The 24,542-nt window shown below is 33.1% G+C and overlaps 5 protein-coding genes and 1 pseudogene across 5 annotated transcripts in view; 3 read left to right on the top strand and 3 right to left on the bottom strand.

Moving 5' to 3' along the window:
* Positions 1–9,297, top strand: part of mRpS9 (mitochondrial ribosomal protein S9) — a 16,778-nt gene extending 7,481 nt beyond the window's left edge. The window contains exon 10 of the mRNA XM_018537694.1: positions 9,168–9,297. Coding sequence (XP_018393196.1) covers positions 9,168–9,278 — 111 coding nt within the window. The 3' untranslated portion in view covers positions 9,279–9,297. The remainder of the gene's footprint in view (positions 1–9,167) is intronic.
* LOC108772201 (transient receptor potential channel pyrexia-like) lies at positions 1,901–5,211 on the top strand. The gene is made up of 2 exons (XM_018537692.1): positions 1,901–4,601; positions 5,142–5,211. The coding sequence occupies exon 1, from the start codon at positions 1,901–1,903 to the stop codon at positions 4,580–4,582; it is 2,682 nt and encodes an 893-aa protein (XP_018393194.1). The 3' UTR covers positions 4,583–4,601; positions 5,142–5,211.
* On the top strand, positions 9,289–23,089 carry l(2)05287 (WD repeat-containing protein l(2)05287). The gene is made up of 15 exons (XM_018537696.1): positions 9,289–9,394; positions 9,502–9,703; positions 9,920–10,104; positions 10,189–10,308; positions 10,380–10,567; positions 10,660–10,818; positions 10,892–11,085; positions 11,217–11,401; positions 11,488–11,651; positions 11,746–11,935; positions 12,049–12,227; positions 12,465–12,637; positions 15,101–15,286; positions 22,584–22,705; positions 22,833–23,089. Exons 1-15 carry the CDS (start codon positions 9,297–9,299, stop codon positions 23,020–23,022), a joined length of 2,535 nt encoding a protein of 844 aa, XP_018393198.1. The 5' UTR covers positions 9,289–9,296; the 3' UTR covers positions 23,023–23,089.
* On the bottom strand, positions 12,788–13,817 carry LOC108772204 (histone-lysine N-methyltransferase SETMAR-like; annotated as a pseudogene).
* LOC108772206 (uncharacterized) lies at positions 17,606–18,418 on the bottom strand. Its single transcript, XM_018537695.1, has 2 exons — positions 18,323–18,418; positions 17,606–17,812 (listed from the first exon to the last, which is right to left on the bottom strand). The coding sequence occupies exons 1-2, from the start codon at positions 18,416–18,418 to the stop codon at positions 17,693–17,695; spliced, it is 216 nt and encodes a 71-aa protein (XP_018393197.1). The 3' UTR covers positions 17,606–17,692.
* LOC108772202 (uncharacterized) lies at positions 23,022–24,542 on the bottom strand. Its single transcript, XM_018537693.1, has 2 exons — positions 23,195–24,542; positions 23,022–23,100 (listed from the first exon to the last, which is right to left on the bottom strand). The coding sequence occupies exon 1, from the start codon at positions 24,436–24,438 to the stop codon at positions 23,203–23,205; it is 1,236 nt and encodes a 411-aa protein (XP_018393195.1). The 5' UTR covers positions 24,439–24,542; the 3' UTR covers positions 23,022–23,100; positions 23,195–23,202.

Raw genomic sequence — 24,542 nt, 5'->3', positions numbered from 1 at the left:
TAAGTAACAATTGATTTATTTGTTCACTATTTATACTGTATTTTTGAAGTTCTAAATAAAAATTGGAAAAATTATATTTTTTTTAATAATTAAAACACTCTACTTTGATAAGAATGTTTTTTTCTTTTTTCTTATTTCTCTATTCAACCATTAATTTTCAACAAGAAGAAAACGATTTATCGTTACATCTGATTAAGAACACAAATATCTGTTTAGCAATATTTTTTAACGATAACATATGTAAATAATAATGTCCTAAAGAACTTAAGTGATTTTTCAACGATATTTTCCAGTCAGATCTAGATTAATCAGGAATTTAGAAGGACAGCTCGTATACGTGGGAATATACGTAACATAAATCTCAAATTTGACCTACATTTTTTTATGTTTATGTATTTTTTGTTTGTATTGCCCCTCTACTCGTAAATTATTCTTCCCACATAAACGACAGAAGTATGCAGAGTACGTCATGCAGTACGTGTAGTGCGATCGTACAAACTAGTTAAGCTCGCTGTAATGCTCGCTGAATTGTCAATTGTACACTATAGTCAATGATAGGCATCTTGAGCTGGCTAGGCATATTTTTTACGATTAGAAAATGCGGCCGAAATCCTTCTTAGACTGTTTTTGCATTCTAGAGTCGAAAATTTGAAGTTTCTTCAGCCATTCACTAGGTTTTTATAAATACGTGCTTCACAGAAAGTAGAAGCATTAAACGAAAACACGAAGTGACGGTATACGAAGCCGGTAGCGAGAAGAAGACGAGAGTGCGGTGTTAGTGAAAAATGTAAACTCATCATACTATCTGTATTACTTGAAGTTCTTACGCACAGACCCACTTTGATTCTTAATAACGTAATAACTTGCATTCGCCAAATTAATAGAAAAATTAATATTGAGCCTTCAGAGGAACGCATGAAGAACAGAAGAAATACTAGTACACGAAGAGCAACAATACTACTAACGGCGCAAATTGAAAAGGAGATAAGATTGCTAATGTATGTGTGATAAACTTGTAACTTGTAAGTATATAGTATGTTGACAAACTTAAAAGTATATAGTATATACTGTATACTCTGTAATATTTTACTAATATAAGAGAAATTTAATGAGTATAATATGCGGCGGGAAAAGTCTTGGAAGAAAGCAACCTTTACTTATTTTTATTCTCTTCATTTGCGGCTGTCAAATTGTATTCCGATATTAATCATAAGTTGTCCGCAATGAATGCAAGTTATTAAATCAGAGCGGCTTGGATATAAGGCACTCGAGATATAACGTAACACACAACACTAATCTTCTCTTAAAGTGCTTTAAACGAAACGATTTGTAGGCAGGACATGATAACCGAAGAAGAGAGAACGAGAAAGAAGACAGAATTGAAAAGACAGTAACGCTACTGCAATAATTAGGATGCTTCGCGGCTCATCGCATAACGGTATACGAATACTTAGTACTTAATTACGAAACGATATTTGCATTAAAAATTTAAATATTGTACAACATAATATATCTATTGGCTAAAATAACTCCAAGAAAAATAGCAAAAAGTAACAAGATCAGGAGACACGCTAATAAACTTACACTTTCAACTGTAAGTTTACCTGTTTATATATGTATACATATATACATATTCATCACACGGTTTATTTTAATCACCAATCGTTCAAGATAATATCTATAATATGAGTTCTTGTAAGCAAGAATATAGAAAACCTATGATAACAGAAAAAAATAACGATAATGAAATCGTTTAGATCGACAATAATGGAAATAAAATAAGACTACATACAGGAAGATATATATGCTTAAATTTTTATTAAAAGAAATAAGAGTGAAGTTAAATAGTAAATTTATTTCGAATCGTAAATAAACAGTGAAGTAAATAATTCAAGCGAGTATGTATGAGAACGATCGAAATTCGTTAGGAGAGAGTGTCAAAGTAAAAAATCTCGAGACGAATAGTTTGAAGACAATTTTGAATGACGAGGAACATTTTTATTCCAAAAGCTTCAACAGTCATCACAAAAACGATCTTCTGTCTGTAAGATTAGCCTCCACTTATAGATCATTGAGATGTGCATGTGTAACCGAGGATTGTCCGCAAAAAATTATGATCGATGATGCAACTATACCAAAGTTCGATAATGATCAAATCGAGATTGACGCCGGTGTACCACCACCAATTGATGATTCCCTCTTCTTTGACAATCTGGAATGCTACAAGAATCACTACATGAATGGCGCCAAATTGAGATCGGCTATATGGTCCATCGTCGACACGATGGAGACGAGGTTACTACTGTACATGGAGAAGAGTCGGGTACTTCCAAATGCGTGCAAAAGCGAGAATCTACGAAATGTTGCTTACATCTGGGCGTCTTACCGTGGTCTGCTTAATCTTCTGCCGGAATTAGAGGACGCCGGAGCGTGTTACGACTACGTCGAACCGCGGACCGGTGTGAATGCTATCCTCGCGGCTTCGTTGGGTGACAAAGTCGCTTGCGTAGAATATCTGATCGCGAAGGGCGCCAACGTAAATTACGAGAACCCTATTACTCATTACACGCCTCTTCATTTCGCGGCACTCGGTAACAGCTGGCACGTCGCAGCTACGTTACTGGATCATGACGCTAAGCTCAATTATGTCTGTCAGGAAGTGATCGAGCCAATTCTGCATAGTGCCGTCCGTGCGATGGCGGTGGAGACAGTGAAGCTGTTACTTGAACGTGGTGCCAGTGTTGTCGAGAAGAATCACTTAGGCCAGACGCCGTTGCACGTGGCCTGTTTCGTGCAATCGATACCGTGCGTTGAACTACTTTCAGCCAGCACGCCCAACGTGAACGCCGTGGATAGAGAGCACAGGACACCCCTGCATTTCGCCGTAATGAGTACAGACTCATCCGCCGAATTAGTACAGTTGTTGTTGACACGCGGCGCTTTGATAAATGCGGCCGATCGGACAGGTTTCACGCCTCTTCACATTGCCGCATTGAACGAACAATCTCGATGTGTGGATGCACTCATCTGGGCAGGCGCTGACATCAGCGCGACCACGTGCACTGGATTATCCGCTCTGAATATTATATTGAAGAAGATTCCTGAGTCTCTGCACGTGTTCCGACAGCGGTTGGACGCTTCCATTAGACTGACCCGACCGGTATCACATAATCGTGAGTTTGAAATGCGATTGCACTTCGACATTCTCTTCCCTAGCGGTAATCAGTGCGAAACCAGTTTCATAAATACTTTCGTACAAGAGCACCGAAAGGACTTGTTGTCGCATCCGCTGGTTATGGCCTTCCTACACCTGAAATGGGAGAAAATTCGCAAGCTCTATTTATTAAGGATACTTTTGTATTCTATGACAGTGATATGTATGACTACTTACGTCCTGACCGCGTTAGCGTATAAATGTTACAATGAAAATGAAACCAATAGCTCCAAGATATGCGGCAGCAGACGACCGTCTGACTTTCTTTTTCGAAAATCAATTATCGAAATTGAATGGTACCTTGCGTTGGTTCTGACATGCATCACCATACCAAGAAAAATATATGGCTTTATGGTTTACAAATCGGCATTACAGTATTTTTCCAGCATTGATAATGTATTGGACGGCATAGTGATTGTGAGTGTATTCGTTACGTCCTTCGTGTATACTGGTCGTACTTATGACTGGCAGAATTACGTCGGCGCGTTTGCCGTTCTTTGCGCCTGGACCAATCTAATGCTGATGGTTGGTCAATTACCAGCCTTCGGTACCTATGTCGCTATGTTTACGCATATCCAGTTCGAGTTCGCCAAACTTCTGTTAGCATATTCGGGTTTGCTGATCGGTTTTACTATCAGCTTCTGTGTGATATTCGCTAGCGAACCTGCGTTCGGGAATCCGTTTACTGGATTGATCAAAGTCTTGGCTATGATGGTCGGTGAATTGGACTTCGAAGCATTCATCAACCAGATGGATGACAAACCGATGGGCGGCTCTTTTGTCATTTATTACCCTATCTTATCAGTGTGTTCGCAGATTCTCTTCACGCTGTTCATAGTATTCGTCACTGTGATTCTGATGAACTTACTAGTCGGTATCGCTGTACATGATATACAAGGTCTGAGGAATCATGCGGGGCTTACGAAGCTAGTACGGCAGACGAAAATGATCCTCTTTACGGAAATGGTACTGCACAATACTGCAATTCCATATGCCTTCCGGAAATGGATGTCGGATCACAAGATTGATGTTGAAAATAGGAAACAGGTTCTTGTGGTAAAACCGCTTAATCCTCTCGAGAAACGATTGCCTAAGGATATAATGAAAGTCGCTTATGAGATAGCACAGAAGAATATTCCCTCATTTATGAATGACATCAATTTGAGTGATCACGCTATTTGGTTGAAACACCAACATAATGGGTTCTCCGATGTCGCACTAGAAATGACATTTGAGAAACTGACCGCTATGATGAAAGTGAATGAAGATGCTATAAAATTGCTGAGAGTACAATTACTAGAAATGAACAAGATGTTAGAAAATGTTGCAATAACATTGATGAAAAAAGAACATACTACTTCATTGTAATTTTAATAATTTAATATTGGTACGATTCCCGATATTTCAGCAGTTTGTATTATGTTATATATATATATATTTTTTTCTCTTTCACTATAAATATTTTTACAAGTAAAAGGTAATTATTGCGCAATTGTAACTTTGGATTTTTATTGATAAAAAAAATTATCATAGCTTTCAATTTTATTTTATCTAAAAAAGTATCACTCTTTCTTAAAAAATTTTATTTTCTAAATTTTTATAATTTCGTGCATTTGTTAACAATTTACGATCATTGTAATATTGATAATAATCTAATAGAGGTCGAAATGTTTGTTGTCTTTTGTCGTATATTTCTTGTTTCTAATTAAACTACGTAATTTCAACTAAGTGACAATTTTTATTTACTAATTGTATATTTTAACGACTTTTTTGGCTCGTAGCCCTTTTCTTTTTCATTATCTTAAAAACATCTCGGAATATCTAACATCTAAGTCAGTTTTTCCTCGTCTTTTATTGTTCATCATATTAATGTCATCTTATAAATGAAATGATCTCTCATGGTTTTTGCATATTTTATCTGTTGCAGATTATTTTTCCATTACTTTTTACAAATATGACTGATAAAGTAGATATCGAAGCCACAATTAATGGTGGAGGGCCTACTGGTCAGTCGGGTGCTGTACGTTGGGGTATTTCATGGGGCTTACGTAGCTTTGTTGACAAACCTACAATTGACAAAATGCGAATTGGTAAGGAACAATCAATTTAACAAAATATATTGATACAGTGCGTGCGTGTGCGCGCGCGCGCACGCGTGGGCGTGTTGCAATAAAATTATATTAATGCTAATGAAATTTATATAATAGATAATAAAAAAATTATTCTTCTTTTTAAACAGCTGGACTTCTAACAAGGGACTGGAGAAAACGCGAAAGAAAGAAGTGGGGTCAAGAAGGTGCTAGAAGAAAGTTTGCTTGGAACAAACGTTAACTCTTATTATTATGTAATTTTCACATTGCATACATTAAAATTATATGAAACAGCACCATAGAAAAGTATCTCGTTATACAATAAAATGTATTCAAAAAAATAAAGCTTTGATATTGAATAAGTGGAAACAGACGCATAATTTTCCTATTCAAAGTCTTACCAAGAAAGCAGGACACACAATATGCTACAATTTCACTTCTTTTACACACATAGCGACTTGCCCTCACATCTCTTCCAGGGGTATTAGACCAAGTAATTTCATACCTTGTGCGAGAACATTTCTAGCAGTATGAAAGAGCAGTAATCTTTGACTAGCAACATCAGGCAATTCATCCTTTACTCTCAATGAATTAAAAGCTTTATTAATCGCATTGCTAAAAAAAAAAAAACAAGAAAATTTGCGCATATTTTTGTACATATTGTACATAGTTAGACAATTGTAAAAAATGAAAGTCTTAGAATTTGTATCTTATACCTTAGATTGAAAAGGTACACCGTTAATATACAAGGTTCTATTTCTTCATATGATCTCAGCACTACTTCTTCAAACTTGGCAATTAATATGACTAAATCATCCACAACTTCTTCTTGTAATAGACTTGGTTCACATTTTGAAGTTAGAATAGCACCACAATTGCGCTCCAAGCTTACTAGTCGACAATGGGTGTATTGTAATTTCACACCAGTGTCTCCTTTCAACTAACCTTACAAAAAACATAAGGACAAAAACTAATTAATACGCATGTAAAATCAGATAATTTTTCACACAATAACATATAGATCACTTACATCAAGTGCCGCATTCCAATCGAACGTATAATCTCGTCCTCGTTTTCTTTTTAAATCGTTAACTATGATTGCAGAAATGCCTAATATATCCGAGCTGTTAGACGAATTTAAATGAACCTTAGTGGCTAAAACAGTTGCTCTATTATAAAACCAATTCAATATAAACTTAGACGTTACATAATTAATATAAAAATTAACATACTATGCGAGTTAATTTGTTTCTGCTTTATGATATCTCTGGCAGTATCTAAGATATCTTCTAAAAACATAACATTTCCTTTTCTTGTACGCATACCATGCAATCGACCAAATTTGACATGTTTTAGTCTTTCAGCCCATGACATTTGCATTCGTTTTAATATTTCTAATAAATTTGAGAAATGGCTGGCTTGTGTGTTATCCACCACATAATACATACAATCAAAATCATTTTTTTCAAATCTATCAATAGCTGCAGCGATATCTCTAGCTATGTATAAAGTGGAACCATCACTCTTGATTATAGGAACGTTTTTCTCATTGCTTAGATTCACAACTTTTCTATTCTGTTCATCTCTTTTTAATAATTGCATTTCTTCCATCAAAGTAACTATTTTCTCAATATTTTTAGCATTGTACATAGATTCCAAATGATATTCGTCAAATGTAATACCAATTCTGCTATAAACTCTTTTCAATTCTTCAATAGTATACTGTTTAAATATGTTCCACTGTTTATGTGTGACTCCTATACCAATTTCCAAATCATTAAATATTTTTCTTGCATGATCTAATATGGAGGAATCAGTCTCAGCCAATTTGTTGGCATTAACATATGCTGTGTACAAGGCTTTCATAGGATTTCTTCTCATTTCATCTTCACTAATATCTGTCACATTGATTCCTAAATGAACTAAGCCATATTGTGTACCCCAGTCACCCAAATAATTTATTTTTTTTACTTTGTTGTTTACAAAGCTATTAATGTTAGCAACATAATTTCCTATTATTGTAGATCTGAAATGTCCTACATGAAAAGGTTTTGCAATATTAGGTGAACTAAATTCTACTATTATATTTTTTTTATTATTCACAAAAGTTGGGGCTGACACTGTTGAACAGTTGTGTTCCAAAACTTCTTTAACACATCTGTCTCTAGAAATATTAAAAGAGATAGCATTGTTTTTTATATTAATATTATCAAAAATACTATTTGGTTCATGATTTATGATATTCTGTGCTTCTTTTGATATATTGTATTGTAGAGTTTTCAATGGAAGTAGAAAAGAATAGATTCTTTCTGTTTTACATGTTTTCAAATATAAATAAGACGCAACATTGGATATGTTTATATTGTTATCATTTGATAAAGATTCTGCAATCTAAAAATAAAAAATATAATTAGATAAATAATAATAAAAAATAAATTTCAAATCATTGAACATTTTATTTACTATAGAAAATATACCTTTTTTAAAATTACAATTTTTATACTATTACTCATGTTTGATTTAAAGATTATGTAACCAATTATCCGGTCATTTATCAAAGTTGTCAAACGAGACAGATTATAGACAAATAACTTTTTTATAGTAAGATGACACACAACAATAATAATTTCGTTAAAGGTTTAAAATGCCCAGATCACCTCAAATTTTGGTAAACTAAATAGGGTAATTATATAGAATAAGTTTTGTAGCTCAAAAATCAATCAAATTAGGCTTATTCGGCGCGTTTTTGCAAGAAACGAAAGAATTTAGTAGAAATAAGCGTCACTCTGCCCCGCGAACCGAGATATTAAGCATTAAAAGTTGACGAGTATGGAGGTTAGGAAATCTGTCATACCGATTAAGTCCGTATTCAAAGCGCGCTTTAGACTGAAGTCACATTGAGCGGAAATCTATAGCGGAACGGAACAGCGAGACTAGAGTCCCTATATTAAGTATTTCTAATATATGTATACCATACAAATATATATATATACATATATTAGAAATACATAATAATAAAGAATATTCTCTATAATAATAATAATAAATATAAAATGGATATGAATGTAAGATTAGAATCCTATGGAAGCACAATTGTTTAAATTATTATTACTTGAATGGAGAAAAGTAAATAGTGTTCCAGATGTAAAGTTCACATCTCACAAAATCTAACTTACTTATAAAATGACACATCTTTTTCTTTTGTTGAACTTGCTCCTGCAGGACTGTATACCTCACACGCGTCCCGATTGTACCGATTCTTATGCCTAGTTCACACTACGCGCGATGAGCGATGCGCGATAACCAATGGGCGCATTCAGCAGAAAAGAGCGCTACGAGAGCGCTCGCTGTTATTGGTGTATTCTTCTAGATCATCCAATCAGAATTTTAAATCTGGAAGAATATACCAATAACAGCGAGCGCTCTCGTAGCGCTCTTTTCTGCTGAATGCGCCCAATAAGAACTCTGCTTTACATCGTCGTGTGAGCTAAAGCAGAGCTTTTATTGGATATCGCTCATCGCATCTAGTGTGAATTAGGCATTACTCGAAATGCAGCTAGTTAGTTCTTGATTTGGCCAACTTCCGGACCTGAGATCTTGGATACACGGTCCTCTCTTTCTATCTTATGGAAAAGGTAGGAAAAGTGGGGGTAACTAGCAGTCTAGAGGTATATAGTCAAAGACACAAGTAATGTGATAGACGCCATTTAATTCTTCACTAGGCCTCAGTGGCCAGACTCTGATATAGGGACTCTAAGCGAGACCAATCACAATCGCAGAAAGTAGAGCAGCGGAATGATTGTAGAGTAGCGATTTCAGATCGCGCATCTCTTGAGGATCTCTTATGTAATGCTTTATCCTAGCGGCACCAACGTCCATTTTCGAGCTGCGGGAACCACGTATGTACCACGTTCATCTCGAGAGGGAGCGAGGCAGCGATCGTAGCGTCTACCTACCATGCGTCTACATGTTAGTAGAAAGACAGTGGAAATATGACTGTAAAAATGAAAGGCGATGGAAATATGATCGTGAAGAGGAAAGGCGGTGGAAGTATAATTGATCAACGCCCACTGTTTTCTAGCAATGGAGAGTAAGTTTTATTTTAGTTTCTGTTTCAAGTTCTATTTTATTTCCTTGAGTTTAGTTAGGTCATTATATGTAGCTATATTAATGTGTAATGGACATTTCGCTTTTCAGAACTCTGTACATAGTGTGGAAGAATGTCATAAGGGTATACAGCACACAAACGGGAGACTTTGTGCGAGAGTTTGAACCCTTGGATTACAGAATTGCTAGATTAATACCGCATCCAGATAACATCAGCATTATTATTGGCTGTACCGAAAACGGTGAACTATATTTCTGGAATTGCCAAAGTGAAATAATTACTAAGAAATTAGTAAGTGCTTAAAATGTTCTGTTTGCTAATGTTTCTTTTATTTGTAAATATCTTTAATATATATTTGGATTAGATAATACATGTGTAATTGTTATTAATTTTCAATTCATGTACTTCATTACTTGGATTTTTAACTTTTTGATTTCTTAATTAACTTTTCTTGTTATTTATAAACTTGTAGGTATTAAATAATACTATATACTTATATTTTTACAGCAATTAAAATTTCTAGCAAAGAACAAAGCAAAAATTAAAACCTTTCACATTGTAAAACACAGAACAGCTCAAGGAAACGAAATATGTCAAATATTAATAACTCATCTTTCTGATTGTGGGAACAAAATATATGTTCTTTTATTTAATATAGAAACTGGAACATTTATAAAATCAATATATATTCTGTAAATATGTTTTATTTCTATTAAAGTTTGTTTTGATAGTTACATAACTTATGATTTTTAATAATTTATTATCTACTTTTTTAGAACTAAATCACAAGAGTATTATACTGATATAATTGGGAATCATGGAGAGAATTTAATAGCACTTTTACATGACACAGATTTACATATATTAAATCCAGCTAGAAATTTAGTTGATACAATGTAAGATATTTTGAGATTATATGTAATGTGTATGATAAAATATTACATATTTTAAGTACTTAATTTTGTAGACATAAGACTGGTAAAACTGGTAGAATACCTACTTGTATAGCAGGACATCCAGAAGAAGAATGTGTTGCCACAGGAGATTCTACAGGCCGAGTATTAGTATGGAGAAGTTTATTCCAAACTAGACCATATACAGCTACTTTTCACTGGCATACATTACCAGTTATAGAAATAGTGTTTAGTAAGTCAGGTAATAGGCGTTGAAAATTTATATTTACAAAGTATCTTTCACAAAGCAGTAAGTTAATGTGGCATGATATAGCATATTTTTTTATTTTTCAGGTAGCCATATGTATACAGGTGGTGGTGAATGTGTATTAGTAAAATGGACTTTAGCAAATCCTCAACATAAATCATTTCTTCCACGATTACCAGCGCCTATTAAACATCTTACTATTGCACCAGATAATTTATATGTTGCTGTATCAACTTTAGATAATGGTAAAATTTTTTATCACGAAAATTTGAGTTAATATAGCAAATTTTTAATAACTAATCATGTTTTGATTGTAAGGTATTGTTATTGTAAATCCTCAAAGGAAATTGACATCAGTGATACAAAACTTTACATGGGGTGTTACTTCGTCGTCCAAAGATCTATTTCCTGCGGGGCTTATCGTTGACCCAAGAACAGGTAGTCTTGTTCTAAATAGTCGCACTGGACATGTACAATTTTACGACATTCATACAAAAAATCTGTTGTATAATGTGAGTAGACTTATATATTAAAAGCAAAAGATATGAAACAAAAATTAGAATAAATAAGTAAAAAAACTAATAAAACTCTGATATTTTATTTATTTGAATACATTGGTATAAAACTTAAAAAAATTTTCCAGATTAATATAACTGCTCAAAATTTTCTGACCCAAGAACGTGATGTAATTATTGTAAATACAGAAGTTACGAAAATAGCTCTAAATCATAATGGTACATGGATGGCAACAGTTGAAGAACGAAATGATAAAGTTTCATCTATAGAAGTTAGATTAAAATTCTGGTTCTACGATTTGAAAAAGCAAATGTAAATATATATAAATTTTATTTATTACACAATATATTTGTTAGACCAACACTGCAATACCAATATATAACTTATCAACATTCTAGATTTGTATTAAATACATCTATTGAATTACCTCATGAAAATGGAATAAATGCACTACATTTTCAACCAGATACGACATTTGACGATGGAGAATGGTTAGCAGTTACCACTGGGAGAGATAATAAATTTAAATTATGGAATTTGAGAAAATCGGCCACTGTAGAAAGTATATATATCTAATTATCTATTTTATGTAATAAAATAGTTATTAAAATTTAGTAAAATGTATATCATTATTTGTTACAATTATATTTGTACAGACAAAGAGACAAAACACTGGTATTGTTATGGAGTTGGAGACTATCGCAATCTAGCAGCTACAGATGCGGGTTTTTCAGTTGATGGTTCGTTATTAGCTATTGGTTTTAATTCTACCCTAACTTTATGGCTACCCGAAACTTGCGAGTTAAAATCCAGTCTTACACATTCTCAGTATAATGAACCAATAATGTAAGTCACAAAAAATAAAATACATCTTATAATTACCTTAATAAGTATATTCTTATCTAAACACATGGAAAGTGATCGTTTATAAAGGCGTAATTGTAAAATGTTTACAATAGACGAATAGAATTCGGCAAACATGAGGCCTGTCATCTTGTTGTGGTTGTGTCTCAGCAGCACATAACAGTTTGGAATATTTTAATTCTTGCTATAATATGGAGTGTACCCTTGAATGTTGTGAGTCTCACATGTGACTTAAAATCTACATACATGGCAGCATTTACATCTGACAATTCATGTATGTTGTACAGTATATAAATACCTCTTTATCATATACTATCTATTTTATTACTAAAATAATCATTGAAAAACTTTATCTTAATCTATTGTAACATGTGTATTATATATATATATATATATATATGCTGTTGTTTTTGTCATGTAACAATTTCACATTATGTATATTTTTTATCTTATTATATTGTGTTTATTAGAAATATTATGTTTAACAGAAAGATTATTTATTTGCTTTCAGTATATGTGTTTACACCACAAAGTGCAACACTTATTTATAAGAAATCGTACCTTATTGAAAATACCAGTTCTATATTAGCGGCTACTTTCGTACCTCATCTACAGGAAAAACGTAATTCTTCTTTTGGCCAATGGCAAAGAAAGTCACAATTATTCTTTCTGGATTCGAATCAGGTATATTTTTAGATTAAATAAATTTATTAAGCTCTTTTTATGAATATTAATTTTTAAATCTATTAAACTATAAGGGGAAGTCAATAAGTTTTTTTTTTTTTTTTTTTAATAGAAAAAACCTAGTAAAACGTTTTTTTTATCGATTCATTTTTATTTTTCAACATAATCTCCTTTCAGCTCGATACACTTGATCTAATGATTCTCCAACTTTTTCAAGCCGTCCGAATAATATGATTTGTCCAACCCTTCAAAATAAGCTTCTGTTTCGGCGATGAGCTGCTCTGTGGTAGTGAATCTCTTTCCTCTGAACCATTTCTTCAGGTTTGGAAATAGGAAATAGTCACAGGGGGCTAAATCTGGCGAATATGCTAGATGGGGAAGCAATTCGTAGCGGAATTCGTTGAATTTGATCATCGGTACCGGGCACGTGTGAACCCGTGCATTGTCTTGATGGAAGAGCACTTTCTTCTTCGCCAAATGGGGACGTTTTTTCTTTAAAATGTTGGAACGGTCCAATAAGGCTGCGTAGTAATCGCCATTGATCGTTTGCTTCGATGGAAGGTAATCTATATGAATTGCACCGCGTGCATCCTAAAAAATGTAGCCGTCACCTTTCCGGCCGACTTCACGGTCTTTGCCTTCTTCGAAGCTGGTGAAGTCCATTGTTTTGACTGTTCCTTCGTCTCGGGTGTGAAGTAATGGATCCATGTTTCGTCCACAGTAATGAATCGACGCAGAAATTCATCTGGATTACATTGAAACATCTCCAAACATTGTTTTGAAATCGTCACACGGTCGCGCTTATGATCCACAGTGAGCAAACGCGGCACTCATCTTGCCGATAGCTTTTTCATACCCAATTGTTCGTGCAAAATTGAAATCACTGTGCCATGTGATATGCCTATGGCTTCAACAAGTTCGCGCACTTTCATTCGTCGATCAGTCAAAACAATATCGTGGACTTTATCGATGATTTCTGGTATAGCAGCCTCAATCCCGAACGAGATGCATCACATGTGGATGTACGACCACGTTTAAATTCATTCACCCAATTGTACACAGTCGCAAACGCTGGTGCAGATGTGCTATGAACATTGTCCAACTCGGCTTTGATTTCTTTCGGTGTTAAATCTTTCATATGTAGATGTTTGATCACTGTACGAAACTTGTTTTTTTCCATTTTGCAAAAAAAATACAAAGGTTTTTCGCTTTAATCGTCTATAGAAATAAAACCTTTCGATGAATTCCACTCAAAATTTGACAGTAATCAGCTGAATCAGCTGATAATGCTACTTGTCAAAAAGTAAGTAGTAGAATAATTCATCAAAAAGTAATGTGACATGACACTGCGAGTGCCCTCTGACAGATTTTCTAAGAACTTATTGATTTGTCCTCATAAATACCGATGAGAATAAGCCATTTACGGTCAAGCTGAATCTTGGATGCTTCTGATATAAAAAATAATAACATTAGGAGAAGGCTCGACAATAATAAATAAATTCTAATATAATTTCGTGTGAATTTATTTACTATGTATGTAGATCCTTAAATGCGCGCCGAAATTTTTTTCAGTCTTACAACACAAACTAATGAACTACCGCAGTACTCTATCACGTGTTAAATTGACTAAGAATCTAACAATTTTTTAATGCTTATTGCATCTTGGATCTTAATAATATGAATAACATATTAAAATCTGTGAATAGCACATTAAAAATCTGTGTGTGTAATTTACATACGTAGTATATAAATTCACGCGTGTCTCAGCACTTGCGAGAATTTGCGAATATTGATAGATCTCTGATGGCGGGTCGACGTAGTAATATTCTTCGCAATATTTATCTGAAAAAGACGTTGTTCCTACTTTAGATAAATGTTGCGTAGCTTATTACTACGTCGACCCGCCATCAGAGCTCTTCAATGCGTATATCTCTTTATATAAAATCTCGATTTAATAACTCACCCAGGCGTCTAAGGTAGGTTTCCACTACAATGCCTTACTGATAAGTTCAGTAGTGGAAGCCGGGATGAAACGTCAAAATTACGCGATATTCTTCGTAATATATAAGAATTAAAGATTTAATTATTTACAGAAATTTAAATACGGAATTTTAATTTAATTTATTATCTTCAGATTTTAATATGTCATTCAAAACACTATTAAGATCCATGATGCCTATGAGCATAAAAAATTGTTAATCAATTCGTGATATTATTGCGATAGTAAGTATGTATGCGTCAATGCTGAAAAACTATTAGCGTCGCGATTTTTGGGGGGACTATCATACATACCTAGTATATAAAATTCACACATAATTATAATAAGCACTGTGATCCAGCTTTGACCGTTATAGGCTCCCTTCTTCTTGTTCGTGTTTATCACTTGTACGCGGTCCTAGAAAGATTTTAATATTTGTTTAATACATTTATATTTTATTATCTGTTATTGTATATTCTGTTTAGGAATTGCTCACACTGGAGCCAGAGTCTGAAGCGAGTGTTTCTTTAGAAATTATTTCAGACAAAGGAAATATGCCATTGACCGCCTTCTCCAACTTAATAGCGACTAAAACGTCTTCGAATAAAGAGCAGACTGTAGCGCAAGTTCATGAACATCTTGGCATACCAGCGATAGGAATGATACAAGAAGTAAGTAGAATTTTGAGTTTCAAAGTTTTTTTATGCAAAGATTCCTTCAAGTCGCATACTTTATGTATAAATATTCTGAAATTAGAAATCATTTTTATGAAATAAACGTATTACAATTAAAATCGATTTGAAATAGTATTGTAATTAATGTTTGTTATATCACGATTAAATTGAAATACACTTAACAGCAAAATTAAAGCATCACTTATCCTGCCCCCCCCCCCCTTCCAAAGACAAATTTCAAAAGAGTGTAACTACGCCAAAAATTATCGTCAAAAATTTGTAAAAAAGGATTCTAAAGCTTGAAATCTTTACTTTAAAAAATGGTAGTTGATATTTCAATTTGATTAATTCTTTACAAAGTTATGCGGACACAAATGAAAGTGCGTTAAATCTCAAAAGTTAGTCAAAAATTTTGACTAACTTTGAAAAGTTCTATGGCGTAAATTAAAAATTGCATAAAAATTCGGTTTACAGCATTCGGAAGAGTGAACCTTTACCTTTAATTTTCTTTTTTGTTGAACTATGATTTTTCTTCTTTGAGTTAATCAACATTAAAGCAAAAAGGACCACTTTTGCTTCAATGTTGAATAACTCGGTGAAAAAATCTAACAGAGCTCGACAAAAAAAAAAACAAATTAAAGGTAAAGATTCACGCTTTCGAATACTGCAAATCGCATTTGTACATAATTTTTAATTTGCGTCGTAGAACTTTTCAAATTTCGTAAAAAATTTTGAGGTTTGACGCATCTTTACTTATGTTTATATAACTTCACGAAATATTAGTAATATCGTTTTTTTTTAAATACCGGTATGAAAAATAAAGATTTCAAGCTTGAAAATGATTTTTAAACATCTCGATACGATGATTCTTGACGAAGTTATTTTACCTTGAAGTTTGCCTACAGAGTTCAATAAAAAATTAAAGGTAAAGGTTCATGCTTTCGAATGCTGAAAACCGAATTTTTTTACGACATTTAATTCATGTCATGGAACTTCTCAGTTAGTAGAAATTTTTAAGATTTAACGCACTTTCGTGCCCGCATAACTTCGCAAAGAATTAAATCAAAATATCAATTACCATTTTTAAAAGTAGAGATTTCAAGCTTTAGAATGCTCTTTTACAAATTCTTTTACGGTCATTTTTGACGAAGTTACACTCTTTTGAAATTTGCCTATTTTAGGAGGCAGGATAAGTGATACTTTAATTTTGCTGTTGAATGTATTCGCAACTTTTAGGATTCTTTATAAATATTTTCTGTCAACAATATTCTTGCTGTATGCCAATAAAAAATTTTGTTTATTTGGAAAAAAAATTATATATTTGAGATCAAATTTACATTAAGTAAACAAATTGAGACATTTTGTAAAATAAATAAGAGTTTACTAATCTAAATCAAATGTAAAAAGGAATAGAACATAACAATGAATTAGTTATACATATTCTGTAAGTAATAATATAAAAATTCATTTTAATATTTTGTTTTGCATATCTCATATAAAATTTAAAATCAATAGTCATGAAAATAAAATTATAGAATACGATATTTTTTTTATCATGACTATTAGTCGCACTTAATGCAGTTATTTTTGACAGAAAAACATTCTCAATTTTTTTATAATATAAATGCTTTTATGTATAATGGAAAAACGGTGTAAATCAAGCGGTAATAAGATTTTTTATGTAAATTTCTAATTTACAATGTTAATACAACATAAAAATATAAAAATAATATCGAGCGTTTCGAAACTCACACTCATGGGTTCTTCTTCAGCGATTCTTATAGATGTTACAGTGTCATAGAGACAAAAGCATAATCTTACGGTTTAAGCGATATGGTGTGGTACAATTTGTTTGAAGAAATTGATTCTCCTGTGAATGTGGAAATTGTGTAATGAAAACAAGAGCATCTTTCCACATTCACACAAAAACAGGAGAATTAATTTCTTCAAACAAATTGTATCACACCATGTCGCTTAGACCGTCAGATTATGCTTTTATCTCTATGACACTGTAACATAAGAATCGCTGAAGAAGAACCCATGAGTGAGATCTGAAACGTTCGATATTATCTTTATATTTTTTATTTTTATGTTGTATTAACATTGTAAACTAGAAATTTATTATATATTGTAAACAAATTTTATTACTACTCGATTTAGACCATTTTTTCCTTTATACTTTGCATTGCAAAAAACGAGCGAAATTTAATTGTTTTTATGTGTTTCTGTAACATATGTTTAATTTAATATAGGTATTTAAATTGGACTTAAATAAACTTAAATTTATTTAATTTATTGAGTTGTGTGTGTGTGTGTGTGAAACGGAGTGTTCTGCATGATTGGACGACGAAATTGGCCATAATGTATTATTGCCAATCGTGGATCATATTGAATGTCCATTTGTCAGTGTCTTCTTCCTGAGCGATAATTCCGACAGCGACGGACAAAATCAAACTTTCTATAGCGGAGACAGTGCCATTGTGGAATCTGCCTCATATTCTCAATTGCCTGCAAATTATATAGCTTAAACAGAATTATTAGGATTACTGTGAACAAAGAATTATAAAATTACCAGTGCGTTTGAAATTGGTGAAAGTGCAAATAGGAGGAAAAAAATTATCTAACATAATGACCGACCGCATTAATCGAAATCAAGTCGAAGCTACTGAGGAGGATTAAAAGTTGAAATTTTAGCGTCTTCCTGTTTACGAGATCATGTACTACCTATGGCTTAATATGGTTAGACGCATCATCGCACTCTCAGATAACTAAAGATTAGTTTAAGGAGGATCGTTCAATGGTCAACGTCTACTTGTATACTTTCTACATCTCACGTGCTTATAATGGAGAAAAATATGAGGTACATTTTTTATAATTGACTCTCAGCGAGAAAAAGGAATGTTATGTTTGTGCGTTATTCGCATTTTGCACACCAACGAAATTCCGACGATCCAAAATCGATAAATTGCTAATTTCCAATTATATGATTCTCAATATTATCATTGACGAGGTATCGCATATAAAAACACTTACTACTTCGCTGTTGCTGGCGGGATATCCGAAGGCGATTACTGCGAGTAGTAATGTGATAAACAGGCACGACATCAATTTTAACGCAGTTAGCTTCATTCTCGAAACTGGTTCTTTTTCTAACGAAATAGGAGTGCGAAAGGTCTGAACTCTGAATTCTTTTCGAGTCCTTTTCTAAATTCTCTCCAGCCTATTCCGTTTTCTCGATCAATGACTACAAATAGTTTCCTCTTTAAATTTTTCCCAAACAGTTTCTTCCTTTAGCGAAAATTACAAATTAATCGAAATCTATCTGCAAAGTATTTTACAGAGCTACGCCATGCAGTTTTACCCAGTTTTTATGTGCGTGAAGTCAATGAATCAACACAATTCAACGCGAAAAACTATATATATATATAGACGGAAAAATATTTAATAGTTCTTATAACAATCGCAGGACACAAGGCATGTGTGTTCCAACGCTCCGCGAACGACTGGCTTTCAACAGAAGTCTCGCCATGATTTAATATAGAGACTCCCACCCTCTCACGGCGTTCTAGTTGTCCCTTTAGGACGATTGGACAACAGGAAAACTTCGTTGGAAATCCTGTGTTTCTCACGTCACAATTATCGTATTGCGAGAACTATTGCTTCGGTACCTATTCATATGCATTCTTACGTGTATATGTATATATATATATATATTTTAGTTTATTTTGACGGCATTATCATAAAGTCGTCTTCGTGTGGGCGGAAAGTTGGCCTGGCAAATTGAACAGTAAGGTAGCGTTGTATTGGGAAAAGTAGATAAGGGCAAATGTAACATGCATCGCATTCGTATTGAATAATTAATTCGACGTGTCGAAAATAAATTCGAGAAATATATATCTCATTGAGAAATTTATCGAAAGTAGTTACGCGCGAGACGTAACTTATTCTGTTGTTATAAAAAATGTACGTGTTAAAAGTAGCTTCATTTGTCGTTATTCATCCTTATTAAAAATACTTAGAATTTATCATTTTGAATTTTAAAGTATCTTGAAAATTGATTATAATTATTGAACTTATTACTTTGTGTGTTGTAACAGCACGTTTTATTTTACTTAAAAAGTTTTGGAGAAATATTTTACAATGAAATAAGTCAAAATGAGAGAAAAAGTTTATAATATTTCATAGTATTTGAATCGAATAATCTCTTGTTTATGATTCTTCATGTCCAAAGATATACCATATATCTAAACGTCTTCATTTAGTCAAGTCAGTTTCAAATTTTATCTGATTTATAAATCTAATGATATGGCACGATCTCAATACAAATTATATCATGTAAAAATGTATTATTGAAATACATATATTGTATAATATTGAAACAGTCGGATGACTTCATCTAAATAAAATTCGGATAAAATTAATGTCACAAAATATCACTTTACTATCATTCTAATATGTAAAAATATGATAAGATTTATATTTCGCTTAATTTTCAAAGTTACCGCATCGATTACAATAGGACACCTTGGCGTGATGCAAAAATAGCAAATGCTGTTACAGAATTGTCTGAGATTGCTTGCAAATGTAAAACCAGGCCAGCAGGAAAACAGTCTTATCTTCTTCGCTGACCGTCTCGATTGTTGCGATTGATACCTACTAATAAAATGCCACACCGGTACAGAGGGCAAAGTTTAAATCAATCTGTTTCATTGGCACAACCACTACCAACATTTTGTAATGATATATTTTACGATTACACTATGCCTTTTTTTAAATTAAAAACTTGTTGGCATTTTATATTTTTTATTCTTAATAATTTTTCACTAAATCTCTTTTAACAGACACAAAATAAACTTCTTATTTTAAAATACATACCAGCCAATGAAGGCAAGACCAGCGGAAAATTAGGCCAATGAAGGCAGTTTATTTCGATATATGTATAAAATAATTTATCTAAATTTTATTTTACGAATTTCTTAGTTTATATCTTCAGTTTATATCTTTGATGACTTTGCTGACTTAATATCTTTTGATGACTTTTTTGATGAATATATTTATACATTTTACAAGAGAACGTCCTAATTGTAAAGTAATAAGAAAAAATTAACGTTATCACTAAAATTTAGATAAATTATTTTATACATATATCGAAATAAACTGCCTTCATTGGCCTAATTTTCCGCTGGTCTTGCCTTCATTGGCTGGTATGTATTTTAAAATAAGAAGTTTAAGTGTTATTTTGCGTCTGTTAAAGGAGATTTAGTGAAAAATTATTAAGAATAAAAGATCACGTTTGTAATAGGTATTCTAGATGGTCAAATCTTAGAATCCTATGAATTCTGTACTCGACTTGGCGAAATGTTTGGTCATTTTAATTTAGACACAAAATATTTCGAGAATGCATTTTTGAAAAAAATATTTCAAATAGGAATTGTAGCATTTGAAGAGTGCTATTAGATAAACTACTTAGATTTTGGATGCAAGGTTCTCACTTCGGGCAATAAAGCCTATGATGATTTTCTTTGGACAGAAAAGCTTATATTTCATTACATATTCGTATTCTATACAAAATAATGAGGAACTTTTGTGTGTGTGTTTTTGTAATTTCTTATTAAATTTTTTTTAATAGACGCAAAATAGCGTTTGAAGTTCTTATCTTCAAATACAAACCGACAAACGAAAGTAAGAACAGCAAACAGTTTTTTTAATACCTATATCGAAATAAATTGCCTTCATTGGCCAAATTGTCCGCTGGTCCTACCTTCGTTGGCCGGTACATGCATAAAAAGTTTGAGCGTTATTTTGCATCTGTTAAAGGAGATTTAGTGAAAAATTATCAAGACCAAAATTTCTCTATTATTTTCCATAAAATACGAATCTGCAATAAAATATAGGTGTTTCCATTGAAAAAAAATCTTGCTTAAAGTGAGCTCTAAACCCGAAATATAAGTAGGTTCTCTTCAAACCCTACAATTTTTATTTGAAAAATTTGTTTCAAAAATGCATTGTTCTCGAGATATTTTGATTATTATGAAACAATAAGTATAATGTAACAGATTTATAGTTTAAATATGTATACATGTATTAATAATTTGTGCTCTAATTACTGAGTCGTTACTCTCATTTGCTACATGTTATTTTATTATCGAGAGTGCATTGTTCTATGTATATATTTATTAAAAATATTTTGTATTTAAATTAAAATGGTCAAACATATTTTGGTCCAAGTCAGGCAAGGAATCCATAGGATTCCAAGATTTGTCTATCTAGCATACTTATTTCAAGCGTAATTTTCCGACTGATAACGTTAGTTTGTTTATATGTCATTTCTGCAATTTAGGACGTGTATATCACTATATAATTATAGTCTATTAAAATATTCGCATTAAATGGAAATACTAGGTGTGTTTTTCTACGTTAAAAATAGCATAGAAAAATGAATGTGACGCGGTTTTGCGCTCAAAATAGATCAGAATATCTTCTTTTCTACGTTTCACATATTGTTATGCGCAAGTACTTTAATAACCGCGTCACACGTTATAAACGTCAGACTTTACATTTACGTAATTGTCTTGATTATAGTAATAATAATAAGCTATATTCTGGCCATCTCGATCATTTTTCATATGAACAGCTCCACGAATATTGTCATAATTCTTTGAAATTGACCGACAATTGCGTCATCTTAAAATGAGAAATACCAAAATAATACAAATATGGGCTAAATATATCATATTCTCAGTAATATAATTATTGCTACTTATGAAATATGAAATAGAACATTTTTCTTTAAAATATTTTTAAAAAGAGTATTAAATTTGCATAATTTTGCGAATTAATGTATTATTTAAAGTATTGATTTATTCTCGAAAGAAAAACCGTTGTAACAATTATAAATTATTTAAAGAATAGACATTTATTAACAAAATTTATAAATACATTTTAACTTTTCGACTATAATACATATATTGCGCGTTTGTCACTAAAATATACACGAAGAATATTCGTAGGTTGCAACAGACGAATCAACCTAGATCTGAAGTAGAAGATTGCAGGAATTGCACAAATTTCACTTGGAGATGTGTCAGCTTTAAAATTAATTAACCAGTGGTCTGACCGACCAAATGTTACAAGTGCCGCATACGTGACAAACATACTTTTGAATTTTTCTCGAAATCGAAGCGTTTTATCAATGTCTACAATGTTCTTTTCAATCAATGATCAATGATCGATGGTTCCATAGAGTATATTCGCTTACAATTGCTTAACATTAATCATTGTTTTTGTTTTTTAGTTATTTAGCGTTCCCGCTCATACTTTACCACCAATGAGACTACTGTGCACGTCGTTTATTTTGTCACTGGCAGGACAACAACCATTAAAAAGTCAGAATTCCAGAAATGCCGAAAACACTAGGTATATAGAATAAACTTGTGCAAATTACATTTGTTAAAATTGTCAGGTTTCATTATTTTGTTTTATGCGAATAAACATTATATATAATATATATATATATATATATTAATTTTTTTGTAATTTTCAGAGATAGTGATGACAATGATCAGGACAATACTTCAGATGTAAGTGATATCGAAGTATTACCATCGACGAAATCTGTGGTCACACCGACAAATGAGAAAGAGGATATGGACGAGGATACAAACATACAGCTTACCAGTCACGACTGGTCTTTCTTAACTGCTATATTTCCCGATCAAGATAACATTCTTTGATTTGTGTAAAAATTACTGTACGAACTATGGCGTTAAGATAAAATTATCAATTATCGTGATGGATACATCTTTTGTAAACTGAAATATAAAAAAGATGTACAGAATATAGTGATGAAATAATTAATAATAGGTTTAGATGCGTACGAATCAACTATATAAGATACATATATACCTAATTTGTTAAGATGGTTTCGGGAATTGGTCTAATCGCGAGGCAAGCTCGGCGAGTTCGATGACAGCTTCGCTGATCCTTTTATTGTAAACCGGATCCTTTTTCATGTTTGAGAGTACAAATTCTTTCCTGTCTCGGAAATAGAACTTGACGTAAGACGCCGGATTGTTCATAACTTGCGCGGCAAGATTCTCGTCCATTAAAACCGTAGGAAAGAAAAGTATTGTGGTAATAACGGCGCCTAAACGTTGTTCCTCCATACCTTCGATCAGTTCTGACCATGGGGGTATTTGTACACAGATTTCATGAATGTTCAGAGTTTCCCGCAATGTGTCATAATAATGACACAACATTGTGCTCTCCCAAGTCTCTCGGAAGCTCCGATCTGTGCACAGATACAATAACTGTGCCACGTCGTGTGCCAAAGGAGCGTATCTCATAAATTGGAAGTCTACTAGCAAGCATTTAGGCGGCACATCGTTATTAAAGAGAAAATTGTTAGCCCAAAGATCCCCGTGACTAACTACGTTCGTCTTTGTGCATGACGGTTTTACAATTTGATATACCTCTTCGCAGACCGAACGTATCAAGTCAGGATCGTATCCCAAACGTTCGGCTACGATTGCGGCTACGTCGATGCCTGATTGTATCCATTCTCGCGTCATTCCTTCGTGAACGAAGCCTCTCTCCACGAAAGCGTCAGGATACAGTCGGTTGAAATATGTGCCGAGACGAGTTTCTGCCAGCAAAGAAGCAGCATGCATCCGCGCGAGAGCGCTTAAACCCGCACGTACGAGTGATATATCGAATAGCTTGTCTCGTATCGAGTAGCCTTTATCTCTTAACTCCTCAAAGACCATCGAATCGCTCTTTACTTTGTAGCACATTGCCGCCCACATTTCTCCGTAATATTCTTTGAGAAGTAACGGCATTATAACGCTGTAAAACATTGTTTCTTGCTTGAAAACACCCTTTTTTATCACGTAGTCGGCTGAATCAGGTACCTCGTAAGGTACGGTCTTGAGAAAGAATGAAAGAGTAAAGGTTTCCTTTTTTCTCATAGCTGTTATATTGACCCGATAATGAGAACTGAGATACCCGAGCCTGCCATCGGAGTACGGTCGAATAGTGTATTCTATTAGATTGGCGTCATTACTCAGCGCGCGTTTTGTTACCTCCTCCATTTCTTCAAAAGAGAACAGTTTGTTAATATCATTATTCTTGGTGACATCGACGGTTTCCATTTTTAATATATTCTTTTATTCGCCGTATTAGACAACTGTATTCTTTCCGTAAATGATACTCGGGTAATTGAGAGTATCGGGACAATCGGTTCATCTTTATATAC

The sequence above is a fragment of the Cyphomyrmex costatus genome, unplaced genomic scaffold (assembly GCF_001594065.2).
Source record: "Cyphomyrmex costatus isolate MS0001 unplaced genomic scaffold, Ccosl1.0 scaffold18, whole genome shotgun sequence".
Taxonomy (NCBI): Eukaryota; Metazoa; Arthropoda; class Insecta; order Hymenoptera; family Formicidae; genus Cyphomyrmex; species Cyphomyrmex costatus.
Note: the sequence above shows the minus strand (reverse complement) of the source record. Positions and strands in the feature narration are given on the sequence as shown.